General features: G+C 44.3%; 1 protein-coding gene across 1 annotated transcript in view; it reads left to right on the plus strand.

Moving 5' to 3' along the window:
• The window catches only part of BMI1 (BMI1 proto-oncogene, polycomb ring finger), an 83,835-nt gene extending 69,624 nt beyond the window's left edge, over positions 1 to 14,211 (plus strand). Inside the window, exons 11-18 of the mRNA XM_068238250.1 lie at positions 317 to 413; positions 609 to 664; positions 760 to 810; positions 3,181 to 3,292; positions 3,381 to 3,423; positions 6,159 to 6,257; positions 6,832 to 6,912; positions 7,710 to 14,211. Of these exons, the coding sequence (XP_068094351.1) occupies positions 317 to 413; positions 609 to 664; positions 760 to 810; positions 3,181 to 3,292; positions 3,381 to 3,423; positions 6,159 to 6,257; positions 6,832 to 6,912; positions 7,710 to 8,036 (866 nt within the window). The 3' untranslated portion in view covers positions 8,037 to 14,211. The remainder of the gene's footprint in view (positions 1 to 316; positions 414 to 608; positions 665 to 759; positions 811 to 3,180; positions 3,293 to 3,380; positions 3,424 to 6,158; positions 6,258 to 6,831; positions 6,913 to 7,709) is intronic.
• Positions 14,212 to 14,718: the final 507 nt, after the last annotated feature.

The raw sequence follows: 14,718 nt of genomic DNA on the forward strand, positions 1-14,718 counted from the left end.
TGATCTGTCAGCTGGCTGCATCGGCATAACAGCTAATCTGTAAACACAGGATGTTACCAATTTGTCTGCTTCCATGAAAGTAGAGACACTGCAGATTTAATACAGGATTTCTATCAGTGGTAGCAAATAAATGTTTTTCTAAAAAGGTTATTGTGCTGTTGCGTATTTTTTTAGAGCAGAGAGGAAGTTCTGAGTTCAAGCCTGCTTTAACGTTTTCCGGACTGGACAGTTCTGGCCACTTTAACCTTTTGTATATTGATTTATTTTATCCATATGGGTAACCAGGCCTTTTGCTTTGCTTTCTTTGTTTACACAGTTTGTAAAACGTGCATTGTGCATTATCTGGAAACCAGCAAATACTGCCCTATCTGTGATGTTCAGGTGCACAAGACCAGACCCCTGCTGAACATCAGGTAAGGAGCGTGGAGGGTGTCTGTGTGTGGAAGTTTCCTGTGTAACCCTCTCTGTGTTCCCTCCTGTGTGTGATCAGCCTCCATTGTTCCATGTTAATAATGCAGCCATGGTCAAAGTCCTCCTGAGATGGAGCTAGCTAGCCTGTCATTTGTCCAGCTATTAAAAGCCTGTTCCTGCCTCTTGTTTCCTTGCAGGGCAGACAAAACCCTCCAAGATATCGTGTACAAGCTGGTGCCAGGCCTGTTCAAAAGTACGTATGAATGTATTGATCTGATGATGTCATTTTTTTTTGTTTATATACACAGAATCAGGTTGGTCTCAATCACATCTCTTATTTATTTTTAGATGAAATGAAACGTCGAAGAGACTTTTATGCAGATCATCCTACTGCAGCTGGTAAGAGCCCTCTGATTGGTTTTAATTGAACACCCCCATCCCTACAGACGGGCTTGCCCCATAATGTGTGAATGTCCTGACTTATATGATGTCACATTTAAATCTCTAGTTCTCTGATTGCTCAGGAAGCGTGGGGGAGGGGTTCTGCAGTTCCTCTGTCTATTGATTACAAGCTAAAGGGTCCTTTGAAGCTATTCTTGGGGCAGCTCAGCCTTTTTACTTAGGTGTCCCTAAGCAAAGAGTGACCAAACAAGCAGCAAGTTTGCTAATTAAGCAAGGTGGTCTTTTTGTTGGACAAGTGCTTGCCAAGAAAAATGCCCTCGGGATGTGTCCCTGCTAAATAGTGATGTGCAAAGTCCAGGCACAACAAATTTTCCCCGTCGGGCAGAGATGAATTAAGATGTTAAAGTGGATCCAAGATAACCTTTTACTCATTGCATAATTGCGTTCCTTTCATATAGTATATAGGGCATTCCTCAAGCCAAATACTTTTTTTTGTTTTGATACTCTAATTCTCTATAAACTAAACAAGCCTCGCCCACAGCTTTTTAGAGAGGCTTGGAACTCTTAGAGCCATGTAGCAAGGGCTTATGGGAGCTCAGTCTGGGCAGGATGAGGCGGTTACTAGCCAGAGATTTCAGAGGCAGAGGGGAGGAGGAGAGGGGACTGAATTTGTCACATTACACACAGGCAAGCTGATAGCATCTCCAGCCCTCAGCCTGTGACAAACAGAACATGGCTGCCCTCATTGATTCACAGGAATAAATACTCATAAACTATTGAAGCTGTTTTTAGATAGTTTACACTGTAAAGGTGGCCATACACTGGTCGATTTGCCATCAGATTCGACCAACAGACAGATCCCTATCTGATCGAATCTGATCAGAGAGGGATCGTATGGCTGCCTTTACTGCAAACAGATTGTGAACCGATTTCAGCCTGAAACCGATCACAATCTGTGGTGGTGGTGGTGCTGCTGCCGCCGCATACATTACCTGCTCCGCCGGCGCGACTCCCGGGTCTCTCTCCGCTCTTCTTCTCCGCTCTGGTCTCCGGCTCCAGCATGCTTCACTTCTTCCTGCCCGGCAGGAAGTTTAAACAGTAGAGCGCCCTCTACTGTTTAAACTTCCTGCCAGGCAGGAATAAGTGAAGGCATGCCGGAGACCAGAGCGGAGACGAGCGGGGGCAGTCGCGCCGGCGGAGCAGGTAATGTATGCGGGCTTTATTGCGTCGGTCGTCGGGCACTCGAACGCCGCTAGCGATGCGCTCTTTACCCGCGGGCGATCGACGGTAATTTTCCGCACGGCGCGATCGACGGGATCGGACAAAATGAATCGAAATTTGGCGTGTAGCGCGAACGATTGGCAGCAGATTCGATCCCAGTGATCGAATCTGCTGTCGAAACGGCGGTAAATCGGGCCAGTGTATGGCCAGCTTAAATCTAGCTGCACTATTGATAAGATCTAGGCTCCAGGCACCTGTCTAGGTTGCCTGGTGGATGATCCTGCTCTTCTTTCTGGTTTATAGAGATGCAAATTTACAGAAATTATTTGAGCGGCCACGTTGCAGCATCGGTCTCTGGCAGATTTTTTCATAACTGATCTAATCTCCCAGGAAAATCGAGCAAGGGTATGGGCACATACAATCTAAATACAGCCAGCGCTCATCCTTCTACGTCACCTCCACCAATATCACCCGTATGGAACGACACTCACCAAGTTGGCTACACTACAATTACGGTGGTCAAGCAGGGCACTTGGGGAAGTACATAGGCTCCCCCACACCTCTCCGAACTTCAATAGGGTCAGTGGGTGGTCTACACACCGTATCTCGCTCTCAAGGGTCAGTGATGCACCAAGGTCTCAGCAACAATATCTTCTCTTTATCCTCCACTTGTTACCTCAATAATGTGCAAAACACTCTTTATGCAGTATGTGAGATAAAATTGTGCTCGCAGTATCCAGCCAGTGAACAGAGCTGTTGGAGTGTTTTGAGCAGGCTCCACCCTGTATGGTCTCCTGGACTAACCATCGCTACCAGGGCAATCCATCTCACACACGCTCATTCTCTGCCACTCTCCACTACTTCCTCTTTCTGTGTTTGGCTCCTCCCTACTGTTTTTGTCACTGTCAAGAAACTCATCAGGGGCTAATGCATATGTAAAAGTGTATGGGCACCTTTGCACTTATGTAAAAACTAAACTGATTGAAGCATTGCTTCAACTTTCTCTAGTTTGTGATCTTTCTTTGTGATGGCATTGATAGAGCCCACCACAGTTCAGTGTAATTAAGTTGATGTGTGTAATTAGTATATTATGATGAGAGCTGGCTAGGTGTCTTCTCCTTTGTGAAGCTTGCTTTCTGTTTTTAGCAGTGGCCAATGGCTCCAATGAAGACAGGGGGGAGGTGGCAGATGAAGACAAAAGGATCATCACAGATGATGAGATTATCAGTCTTTCCATTGAGTTCTTTGACCAGAACAGGTAAGTCCAGGCCATGCTGCACTGTGTGCATTAATGATACTGATGTAGAATTGAGAGCATTGGTGATAATGTTCCTCTGTCCTCCTAGGGCGGACCGTAAAGGAAGCCAAAAGGAAAAATCAAAAGAAGAGGTAAATATGTTGTCATGTTACTCTCCAAATAATGTTCTGGCTTGTACTGGATTTTGTGTAATTCAGTCTTCTGGGGGCTGTTGCACGGAGGGACCAGGAGTGCCAAATGTCATTTGGTGCTCCAAGTCCGTGGGTGCAACTTCCTAAAGACACTTTTATCGACCTGAAGAAGCAGGCAAGTCCTACCAAACGCATTGTCCTTTTTCGGTGTCAAAGAAACCGTATTTTCTTAAATGGGTACAGAAACCTATGGCTCTGTAGTTTTGATGAAAAATTCTAGCAGGAGCAGTGGTTGGATCCTCCCATTAAAATCTGATTTAGCAGGGAGGCGCGCTGATAACTAATACCTTATCAGATCGAGGTTATCTTTGTACACATACCTCAACACCAGGTTTTGTTCTACAGAAAGAGGTGAGGAGTGGACCAGCGAGGGGTTCCAGCTACAGAGACTAAAGTAAAAGAATTACAGGGGGCGTTTTGTGCTTATGGCTCCAGCTATGGAGTGACGAGTGACTTTTGAAATTATTACAGAAAACATTACAACACAACAGCTTGCTGTGTTGTAAGAAAGTAATCACTCCACTCTGGGACACTATAATATCCACTGCAGAAGATGTGGCTCCTGTCCCATTATTAGGTTCCATTATTTTGTTGTACATTTTAATATCTACCTTTTTGTGTATTTATATGTTTTAATGGAAGTCAAAGACCAACTCAACCTTCTTTCAGTGGTCACGATGTTTCTCTAAAAAGATAACCAATGGGAAAATTACAGTGGCTTGCAAAAGTATTCGGCCCCCTTGAAGTTTTCCACATTTTGTCATATTACTGCCACAAACATAAATCAATTTTATTGGAATTCCACATGAAAGACCAATACAAAGTGGTGTACACGTGAGAAGTGGAACGAAAATCATACATGATTCCAAACATTTAAAAAAAAAAAAAAAAATAACTGCAAAGTGGGGTGTGCGTAATTTTTCAGCCCCCTGAGTCAATACTTTGTAGAATCACCTTTTGCTGCAATTACAGTTGCCAGTCTTCTAGGGTATGTGTCTACCAGCTTTGCACATCTAGAGACTGAAATCCTTGCCCATTCTTCTTTGCAAAACAGCTCCAGCTCAGTCAGATTAAAAGGACAGCATTTGTGAACAGCTGTTTTCAGATCTTGCCACAGTTTCTCAATTGGATTTAGATCTGGACTTTGACTGGGCCATTCTAACACATGGATATGTTTTTGTTTTAAGCCATTCCATTGTTGCCCTGGCTTTATGTTTAGGGTCGTTGTCCTGCTGGAAGGTGAATCTCCCCCCCCCCCCCCCCCCCCCCCCCCAGTCTCAAGGCTTTTGCAGACTCCAAGAGGGTTTCTTCCGAGATTGCCCTGTATTTGGCTCCATCCATCTTCCCATCAACTCTGACCAGCTTCCCTGTCCCTGCTGAAGAGAAGCACCCCCAGAGCATGATGCTGCCACCACCATATTTGACAGTGGGGATGGTGTGTTCTGAGTGATGTGCAGTGTTTCTGCCACACATAGTGTTTTGCATTTTGGCCAAAAAGTTCCATTTTGGTCTCATCCGACCAGAGCACCTTATTCCACATGTTTGCTGTGTCCCCCACATGGCTTGTGGCAAACAGCAAACGGGACTTCTTATGCTTTTCTGTTAACAATGGCTTTCTTCTTGTCACTCTTCCATAAGAGCCAACTTTGTTCACGACTAATAGATGTCCTATGGACAGATTCCCCCACCTGAGCTGTAGATCTCTGCAGCTCGTCCAGAGCCACCATGGGCCTCTTGACTGCATTTCTGATAAGCGTTCTCCTTGTTCGGCCTGTGAGTTTAGGTGTCTTGGTAGGTTTACAGTTGTGCCATACTCCTTCCATTTCTGAATGATCGCTTGAACAGTGCTCCGTGGGATTTTCAAGGCTTTGGAAATCTTTTTGTAGCCTAAGCCTGCTTTAAATTTCTCAATAACTTTATCCCTGACCTGTCTGGTGTGTTCTTTGGACTTCATGGTATTGTTGCTTCCAATATTCTCTTAGACAACCTCTGAGGCCATCACAGAGCAGCTGTATTTGTACTGACATTAGATTACATACAGGTGCACTCTATTTAGTCATTAGCACTCATCAGGCAATGTCTATGGGCAACTGACTGCACTCAGACCAAAGGGGGCTGAATAATTACGCACACCCCACTTTGCAGTTATTGATTTGTAAAAAATAGGTTGGAATCAAGTATGATTTTCATTCCATTTCTCACGTGTCCACCACTTTGTATTGGTCTTTCACGTGGAATTCCAATAAAATTGATTTATGTTTGTGGCAGTAATATGACAAAATGTGGAAAACTTCAAGGGGGCCGAATATTTTTGCAAGCCACTGTATGTATCAGCTGTTTAAAAAGGTCCCAATGGCAGGAAGAAGGCTAGGAGCTTGGGAGCTTGTCTTGGTAGGCGGAGCATTGGCGCTTGCTCCTTCATCTGGAGACTGTAGATGGGGAATGGTTGAGGGGTGATTGTTGGCTGGTGGTTTGAGGGATGAAGGGTTTCTGGTGATGGAGATATGATTAAAGAATCAAGTAACTCTTTAATTACTTGATTTCTCTTTATCATAATCCACCAGTGAATTTGGCAATGCCAAAATACACAGAGAGGCTTTTTATTATCCCAGCACATGCAGCAGTCTTAGACCGGATACTGAATACTGAACTGATCACCATGTCATCTCCTCCAGACTAACGACAAGAGGTACCTGCGCTGCCCTGCTGCCATGACTGTGATGCATCTACGGAAGTTCCTGAGGAGTAAAATGGATATCCCCAATAGCTTCCAGGTAATGAGCCCCTTCTCCCCATATAGCCCCAATAGCTTCCAGGTAATAGTCCACTCCATATATCCCAAACACCCTTCAGATAAGTAGCACCACTCCATATATACCACATACCTTCCAGGTAATGACCGCCCCTCCATATATCCAGTACCTTGGAGGTAATGAGCCCCCCCCTCCATATAGCCCACATACCTTCCACCAGTACCTTGGAGGTAATGAACCCCCCTTCCATATAGCCCACATACCTTCCAGGTAATGAGCCCTCCCTCCATATATACCACATACCTTCCAGGTAATGAGCCCCTCTCTGCGTTCCAGGCACTCTACTGACATCAGTTCCAGGAACCCCTCTACAAAGTAGATCATCTTTTGCATCAGCCAGAAGAGGCCACCGGAATGTTAACTCATTTCTGTAACAGTCCTATCGGATATGATGGATTATTTTAAGGCAGTGTTATTTATTTTAAGATGTTATATTGTATATCTGATAGCCAGAAGTGCACCCTGGGAGATGAAGGGTTAATGCATGCCTGCCCTTTTTAATGGTGACCTTCTGCTGTATTTGCATTGCACACAGATCGATGTCATGTACGAGGAGGAGCCCCTGAAAGACTATTACACGTTAATGGACATCGCGTATATCTACACGTGGAGGAGGGTAAGCACTATGAAGATGTGACTGCTGGCTGGAGTACTGGGGATCCCTTGTAACTATGTGTCAGGTTGTTTCACCTCCAATGTAAGACTGCCTACAGTCCGTGCGTGTGTACAGCAGGCGGTTGTGGAAATCCGGTTCAGACACATGTGAAATAATTTAACCAATAACTCTACTTAGGCATGTCATAGCTAAATGCTTTGACCCAGATCCTCTAATGTACATTGTATTTGTTAGTCCTGTGCAGTGGTGCCTAGTCCCCTGCTTTAACATGGAGTGGGGTTTAACAGTTACTATGAGGATAGTCCCTCTGCACACCACTGCTGAACAGGTGCTAATCATGGCATAGACTGATGACCGCCTCCACACATCCCTGCTTAATACGACTGGTGTGTGCGATGAGATGATTATGATGGGCACAAATCTACCTTACACTTTTTGTGTGGGGCAGTGATTTCCGATTACGGTTCTGACACTCTCTTCTTTATACTTTTCCTTAGTGAGTAATTGTAAAAGCACCGTAGACAGCAGGTCTGCATTTTAGGAGGGTCCATTCCCCTGTAGACTGATCTAAACAGCAGTGTTGTCCTAGGGGGTAAAATGTCTACTGTTCTCCTGTTGGTTGAATAAGATGCTCTGTGTCCAGGAGTTCTCCTGCAAGGTAATCCAGATTTCTAGAGAGCAAGGTTCTAATGGAAGATGATATGGGTTTTCCATGTCCAGTAAACACAGAGCCTTTTTGTAGTGATTTTTGATGGGAAGGTATTCTGTTTAAAACTCTGATGTTTCTTCTCCTGCAGAATGGACCTCTTCCCCTTAAATACCGTGTGAGACCTACCTGCAAGAGGTTGAAGTTAAGCCATCCATCTGGAAGAATAAATAGCATCAGCGTTGAGCTGGAAAGTGACTCTGGCAGTGATAAAGCTGGGAGCCCCGCAAGAGGGGCGCCCTCCACCTCCTCCTGCATGCCAAGCCCCAACACCCCAGTTCAGTCCCCGCATCCCCAGTTTCCTCATATCTCCACCACCATCAATGGGACCAGCTCGACCAGCAACCACCAGAATCCCTTTGCCAACAGAGCCAGGAAAATGTCCCTCAACGGTTCCTCTGCTACTTCCTCTGGGTGAAGGAGAAGCTGCGGGGGCTCTTCCTGTAGAGAACAGCACCCAAGCTCCTAGAATTCTTCATGCCATTACAAGCTTTATAGTTGCTGATACCGCGTGACTTTCCCCATCGCCTGCTTTGTAGAGAAGCCTCCATGTGGCCGTGGAAGCGAGGTTGGGGTGGTGTTTATTGGTTATTTGGTTTCCATAAAAGGACTTTTGATGTGGTTGTTATTCATAGCTGATGGAATACTGGAACCTGATCCTGGAGGACAAGATGGTTCTACCGCATTGGATTACTGTTCTTGGAAAGTCACGTGGTGGATAATCTAACCTCTGTTACGGATACAAGTTGCCTCTTGACAGGTGGTTTTTGGTTCATCTGGCTTATGTTGTACTATTTTGGCTGGAAGCTCTTTTCTTGGGAATTTACTGAATTCTTTGGATTAACTGACTATTTTGGATGTATTATAAGGACGTGGCACAGAAGGAGTTCGAGAACCTTGGATGTATGGATATCTCCTGGATAAACTTCATCACCACAGTCTGTCTTTTTCTGTTTTATTCTTTTTGATTCTAAATACCTTCTATGGACCTTCTTGAAAGCAGTCTTCTGAAATCCAAGTGCTTTATCACCCAACTGAAAAGGAAAAGAAAATACATAGACTTCTCTATGTAGCCATTTCACTGTGAATAGTGATATATGTGTTCTATAACCTTGATGATTCTTTTATTATCCCACTTAATTCTTGGCGTTGTTGTTATGACCCCCTTTAATACCAGAAGGAGGCTACTTTTTACGTCACATCCGTCTGGTGTCAAAGGGTAGGAGTCCCGCCGTACTTCTGCACCCAACCGATCAAACAGAAGTTAGGTAATCTTTCATTTTTACAATCTTTTTTTGTCTATTAAAAAAAAAAGAAAAAAGCGGGTACTACCGTTTTTATTTTACTGACTTGTTTAAGTGATTCGCTTTTGTAAGAATCAGTTGGCATTATGCTGGTTGTAAAATGCCATATTGGTATATGACATAACAGGAAGACAGTATTGTATGATATATTTATAAATGCTTTGATGAAGAGTTTTTTTTTGTTTATTTTCATTGAGCTATCAAGCTGCGAATAGCCTGTGTTAACATCTCCAAAAGTGTTTTATATCCAATCCAGTGGTTGCCCGTTAAGGTGACCCAGAAGTGAACCTATAAAGTGATTTATCGTATATGAAGTGCAAATGAATGGCTTCCTTCAGTGAAATCTGCAGTTATAAATTTCCAGCAAAGCCAGGCCTTATAGTAGTTATTAAAAAGCGGATTGGAGGTGGGTGAACAAAGCTGAACATTTCTGTTGGTTAGTGAAGTGACCATCACATGAAAGGACCAATTGCAAGCTTGAAAGGGGAGGGACTTCCTCCTGGCAGTTGGGTATTTCCTGCTGACACTTGGCATATAGCACAAATTTGCATCGAAATTTCAAAGGTCCTTCTGGAATAACAATGTGTTTTGTCATGTGGTTTTCACTGAAGGTAGCCTAGAATTATTTACATTTTTCATAGCCTCTGCTTATAGTTTTCTTCAGGTTTGCTTCAGGGTCCCTTTTTAAACCTGTTAGCTTGTCAATAGCCTATTACTGCAACTGTCCTCCTGAGGAGTTGGCAGTACCAAGTGCACTCCTATTCTCCCAGCTGTGGTTCCTATTTCCACTCTCCTTCTGTTTATAGGGAATATGTCATTAAGTTAAAGGAGAACTCCATGAAACATTAAAAAGTCTCCCTTGAATTATATCCATAACTGTGATTATTAGATATTTTTTGACTTGGAATGTACTATGTAAGATCATTAAGGTGTACCTGAAGTAATTATTAATACAATTCCATATTTGCCTAATTAGTGGGAAGCCTTTGGATAGCCTAGAGGCTTCCTGGATTTCCCTGGTGCCCATTGTTCCAGTCCCGGATCCCTCTAAATATATTCGATGATAATTGAATATACTCTCTTGGCTGTGCTCCCATCACCATATGAACGCATCCATACTGGGCATGTGTTAGTACAGTCCACACATGCCCAGTAGATTAAAGCCGCTCGTATATGGCTTTTCATTCTACTGGGTGTGTGCGGCCTGTACTCACACATGCCCAGTCCGCATGTGCTTGTACATGAATGGAAGAGCAGCCATGAAGAAGACTGTCCTAGGTGGCAGCGATGGGCTAATGGAGGATCTGGGATGCTTTTGGGTCATCCCAAGGTTTGCCACTACTTGGGGAAGAATCAAAATCTTAACCCACTCTGGTCTCAGGTTTGCTTCAAAGGGATCCTGTAGTGGTGTTGCTCTCTGCCCATGTGGTGGTAGGCTGCACACTCTGCAGCATGCTACCTAAGAATCCCCGGCTGCTGTCACCAGCCCCATAGCTGAAGGCACTTAAACCGCCAACTCCCTCCATTCTCAACTGACAATTGGTTGGCGTTAATGCATAGTGAAGTAGTTGTGTCATTTTTTTTTGTACACTTTGCACTACAACAAAATTGTAGCATAACGCAAATGTGAAAACGTTTAATATAAGGCATTGTGGACTGCACGCCTTACGCAGCATGCATAGTGCATGGGCCCTCGCAGCCGCTATGTCGTAATACAACAAAACATATCAATATAACGTTTAGTTAAACAGTGTTATTACCTTGTTGTTAAGGTAACAGACTCTACTGTGACCTTTTCCAGGAACCGACCCCAGCCAGGCAGTGCAGAATTAGTACGACATCTTCCCACAGTGACTCCTATCTCTCTATCTTGGGTTGAGTCACATGCCTTTATCTCTCAAATTATCTCTTTACCTGTTTATCATATTTATAAAACATCCCCCAGTGCTTTTCAATCAAAAATCATTTAAAACAAGTTGTTCCTGATTAAAATAACTTTAATACTATTTCTCTCATCCTTTAAAGGCCCGTACACACTCTTGGTGTCACTGGAGGGATTGGGTCCCGATCCCCAACAGGTGATGTCACTGGCCCATGGCTGTACAAATGCAGAGTCCGCTGTATAGCTGACGACTCATTCTGTTATGCGGGGAGTGGAAGGCCGACGAAGCAGTGCTGATATGACGTCACGCGGTGGGCGGGGTGAGCGGTGCCGACAAAGGTGTTGGCCCTCACGTGAGCAAGTTGATCCACCTGGCAGATTGCTTGCCAGACAGCAGTTGGGGGCCACTGTACACAGGGCCGGATTATCGGCGGAGCGGGTCGTTATTGACTGCCTCAGCCAACTTAATCTATCGTGTATACGGGAGCTTTAGTGTGTTACGGAGTTTAATAAGATAACTTGATTGAAAAACAGATGAGATAATTCATGAAACGTTTTAACATTAAGCCCCATCTCTTTCATTGCCTGTCTCCTCCTCCCTCCTGTCCCACTGATCAGTATCAGAGCCCAGGCACACTTTCCAATTCCTGTGCAATGCAGATGGCCTATCCATTTACAGAAATGCATGGCGCTGCTTAATGTTGAGGTGCTGACCCCATTCATCTATCCTGAATGGGACAGCTCTATGTTGCACACACGCACAAGTGCATGTAGCAGTGCATTAAAGAGGGACAGTGAAAGCTGTGGCACACAGGTATGTTTTGCTGAAATTGACTCAGCAACATATGTGTTCCGGCCCCCACTGGGGACGCTGTTTGTGACTGGCTAGTTTTGGCAGAGGAATATCTTTCCTGGGTCTTCTGCTTGCCTCAATAAGCAGTTTATTTTCCCCAGTCAGAACCCGTCAATCTATTGCTTCTTTGGCAACCTCCATTATTTTCTCAAGCAGGCAATCGAGCATTTGAGCTCAGTTGTGTGATTTCCACTGTCCTGGTCAGAGAACTGGCCACAAAGCCTAAGGAACTGCAACCATTTTGCAGGCATAAGTGAGATCCGTTGTCCCGGAGTGTGTGCGGGAGGCGCATGCCTCAACAGAGAGGGTTAGCTTGTCCATGTCGCCACCTCTCTGCTGCGATGTACTTAGCTCTCCATCTTCTCGACACTTCTGCCTTCAGAGCCGGAGGCTGAGAAGATGGAGCATGAAATGCAACACAGCAGGGAGAGGCATGGGGGGGGGGGGGGGGTTGTGACCTGCCACGCCCTCCACACACCGGGACAGATTCACATTTTGCAAAACTGTCCGTGCTCATCCCTAAACTTTTGAAGTTCAAATCTATTTTTAAAAAGTATAACGGCTGGTACACAGCATGCAATTTATTGTCCGATAGATGGGTTGAATAGATCATTTCTGACAGGCCCAATAAGGTTTCCAAACTATTTTTGTACAGAAGTGATCAGAAAATTGTTAGGAAATCTGATTGGACCCTTTGAAAATTATCAATTCAACCCATCGATCTGATGGGAAATTGCGGGGTGTGTACCGGGCATAAATTGCAAGTATTATACCTACCAATTACATGGAGTTTCATGGTGTTCTTCTTTAAACCTTTATATGTTGTAAAAGATACAAAGGCTGCAATGACTGACCATTTTCTAAAAAGGCAAAAATGTTTGGTGTTGAGCTGTCGTGCTTAGCCTCGGTCTATAAAGCTCGCTACACAATCTGTACAGACTTACACCTACCTGTAGCATAAGAGCTAAAAAGTTGAGGTGATATGAGATTAGGCAAGATTTTACAATTAAGATTGTATGGTGTATGCCCAGCTACGAGGTACAGAGCTGACCTTAAGGATTTGCTCCCCCCCTCGTCAATAGTTGAGATTCACCTTGAAACTCTAGGTCAGGCTAACTTTTTTTTTTTTTAATGCATACTTTGTAGAATATATGCAGACTTGTAATACATAGAGGTGTGTATGCATTGTTAGATTTTTATTACCTGATCTGCTGGATTTTTCCATACAAGGTCAGTATTGGCAGTCTTCATACTTATCATGTGACTTGCTGGTTTCAGTGCAATGGGCTACCCCGCATTGATGCTTAGCAGTTGTTCCTCTGCCCTGTAACTAGCATTGTTTGTAAGTTACAAATGAGGTTTAAAGCCTGGTGTGAAAAAATTGCACCGCTTTTAGACCCTAAAATCCAGAAATAATTCTGCCAGGGAAGTTAATGGATTTACAATTATGCCAAATGTTATCCGGTCACAAAATAAACACTTAGGTACAACATCACTAGACCGTTTCGGTTCCTAAACAGATCCTTCCTCAAGCACGTTTATTGCTACTTAATGGCAGTGAAGGCACTGCAAAGCCGTAAATGGACAGCAGGTGGGAATGGTTCCTGTTGCTCTTGAGTTTGCTTATTCATCAAATTCTTAGCTAATGTGAAATCTCTTAGGTCAGTCATTGCAGTCTCAATAGCATAATGTTTAACCAAGAAACAGCTGCAGCTCCAGTGCCTGCACTAAATTATTTTATTTGGGGTGATTCTGGCTTGGGGATGAAGGGTAGAAGCACATGCTGCAGGCTCTCCTTCATACCATTTTAAAGTGGATTCAAGAGCAATCAAGCTCTCAGCAAGCTGCCCTCTTTGGCTCCCACTGCTTGTCACCTGTTTTGTAAAAAGTGAGGAGGGGCCAGGTTTGGAGAAGGTGCCCACCAGGCCTTAAGACTCCTGCCTAGCTTGTCTAGTGGGTGATCTCTGATTCATTGTTCCCTATGGGATAGAGGTTGGGTCAGAGTTGGCATCAACACCCCACCTCACTGGCTTGGTAACCCTCGTGCAATTTGGGGCCCTGGGCTATTGCCCAGGCTGCCCATTTTGGAAGCTCCACCCCTGGCTGCAATATAGGGTGGAGCCAGGCCTTAATGACACATTCCCTATAACTCCTGGTTGGATTCTTCAGAATGATGTTGCTGGCTTTGAGTGTGAATACAGAATACTGGTAACTCTGGTCATTAATTGCTACTGTATTGTGGTGAGAATGCTACAGAAAAAAATTACACATCCATTCAGATGAAGGGAGCTGCCTGCCCTGTACTCTGTACATCCGGGTCAGGGCAGGCAGCCACACCATGAACCGTTTATGTACCCCGCACTTTTCTCTATCACTTTATCGGTTTGTCCTGCCCTCCCCCAAAACATGTTTCTTCTCGAATTTTATTCATGTTTGTACTGAAAGGAAAAAAAAAATGTGGCTAATCATTTCATTGTCTCCAGTCTGCAGAACAAGCACAAATCTATGGCTTTGTCTTGCTTATAGTCATTAAATCATTACTTTTGCATATACATATGTTGGCTGTCTTTGTTGTTTGTTGATAGATTTCTATATCGGATATAAAAGTACTAAATTTGGCTTCTACAAAACTGTCTAACCCAGAGCTGGAGAAAGGCAGGTAGCCAGTGCCCCTTACAGAATGAATCTGGCCCTGGACTGGGTAGACAGGCCACTATATTCAATGTTAAAGGACAACTGTAGCGAAAGGGATGTGGTGGCTGCCATATTTGTTTCCTTTTAAACAATGCCAGTTGCCTGGCAGCCCTGCTGGTTTATTTGGCTACAGTAGTGCCTGAATCACACTAGAAACAAGCATGCAGCTAATCTAGTCAGATCTGACAATGTCAAACACCTGATCTGCTTCATGCTTGTTCAGGGTCTAAGCTAAAAGTATTAGACAGATAGCCACGAACACTGAATCTAGCACAGGAGACTTGGGCGCAGCCGGCGCCACCATAGGCCGTAATAGGAATTGCGGCTATAGCAACGTGCAGGGATTAACTTCGGCGACGTCAGCAGA

The sequence above is a fragment of the Hyperolius riggenbachi genome, chromosome 5, assembly GCF_040937935.1.
Source record: "Hyperolius riggenbachi isolate aHypRig1 chromosome 5, aHypRig1.pri, whole genome shotgun sequence".
Taxonomy (NCBI): Eukaryota; Metazoa; Chordata; class Amphibia; order Anura; family Hyperoliidae; genus Hyperolius; species Hyperolius riggenbachi.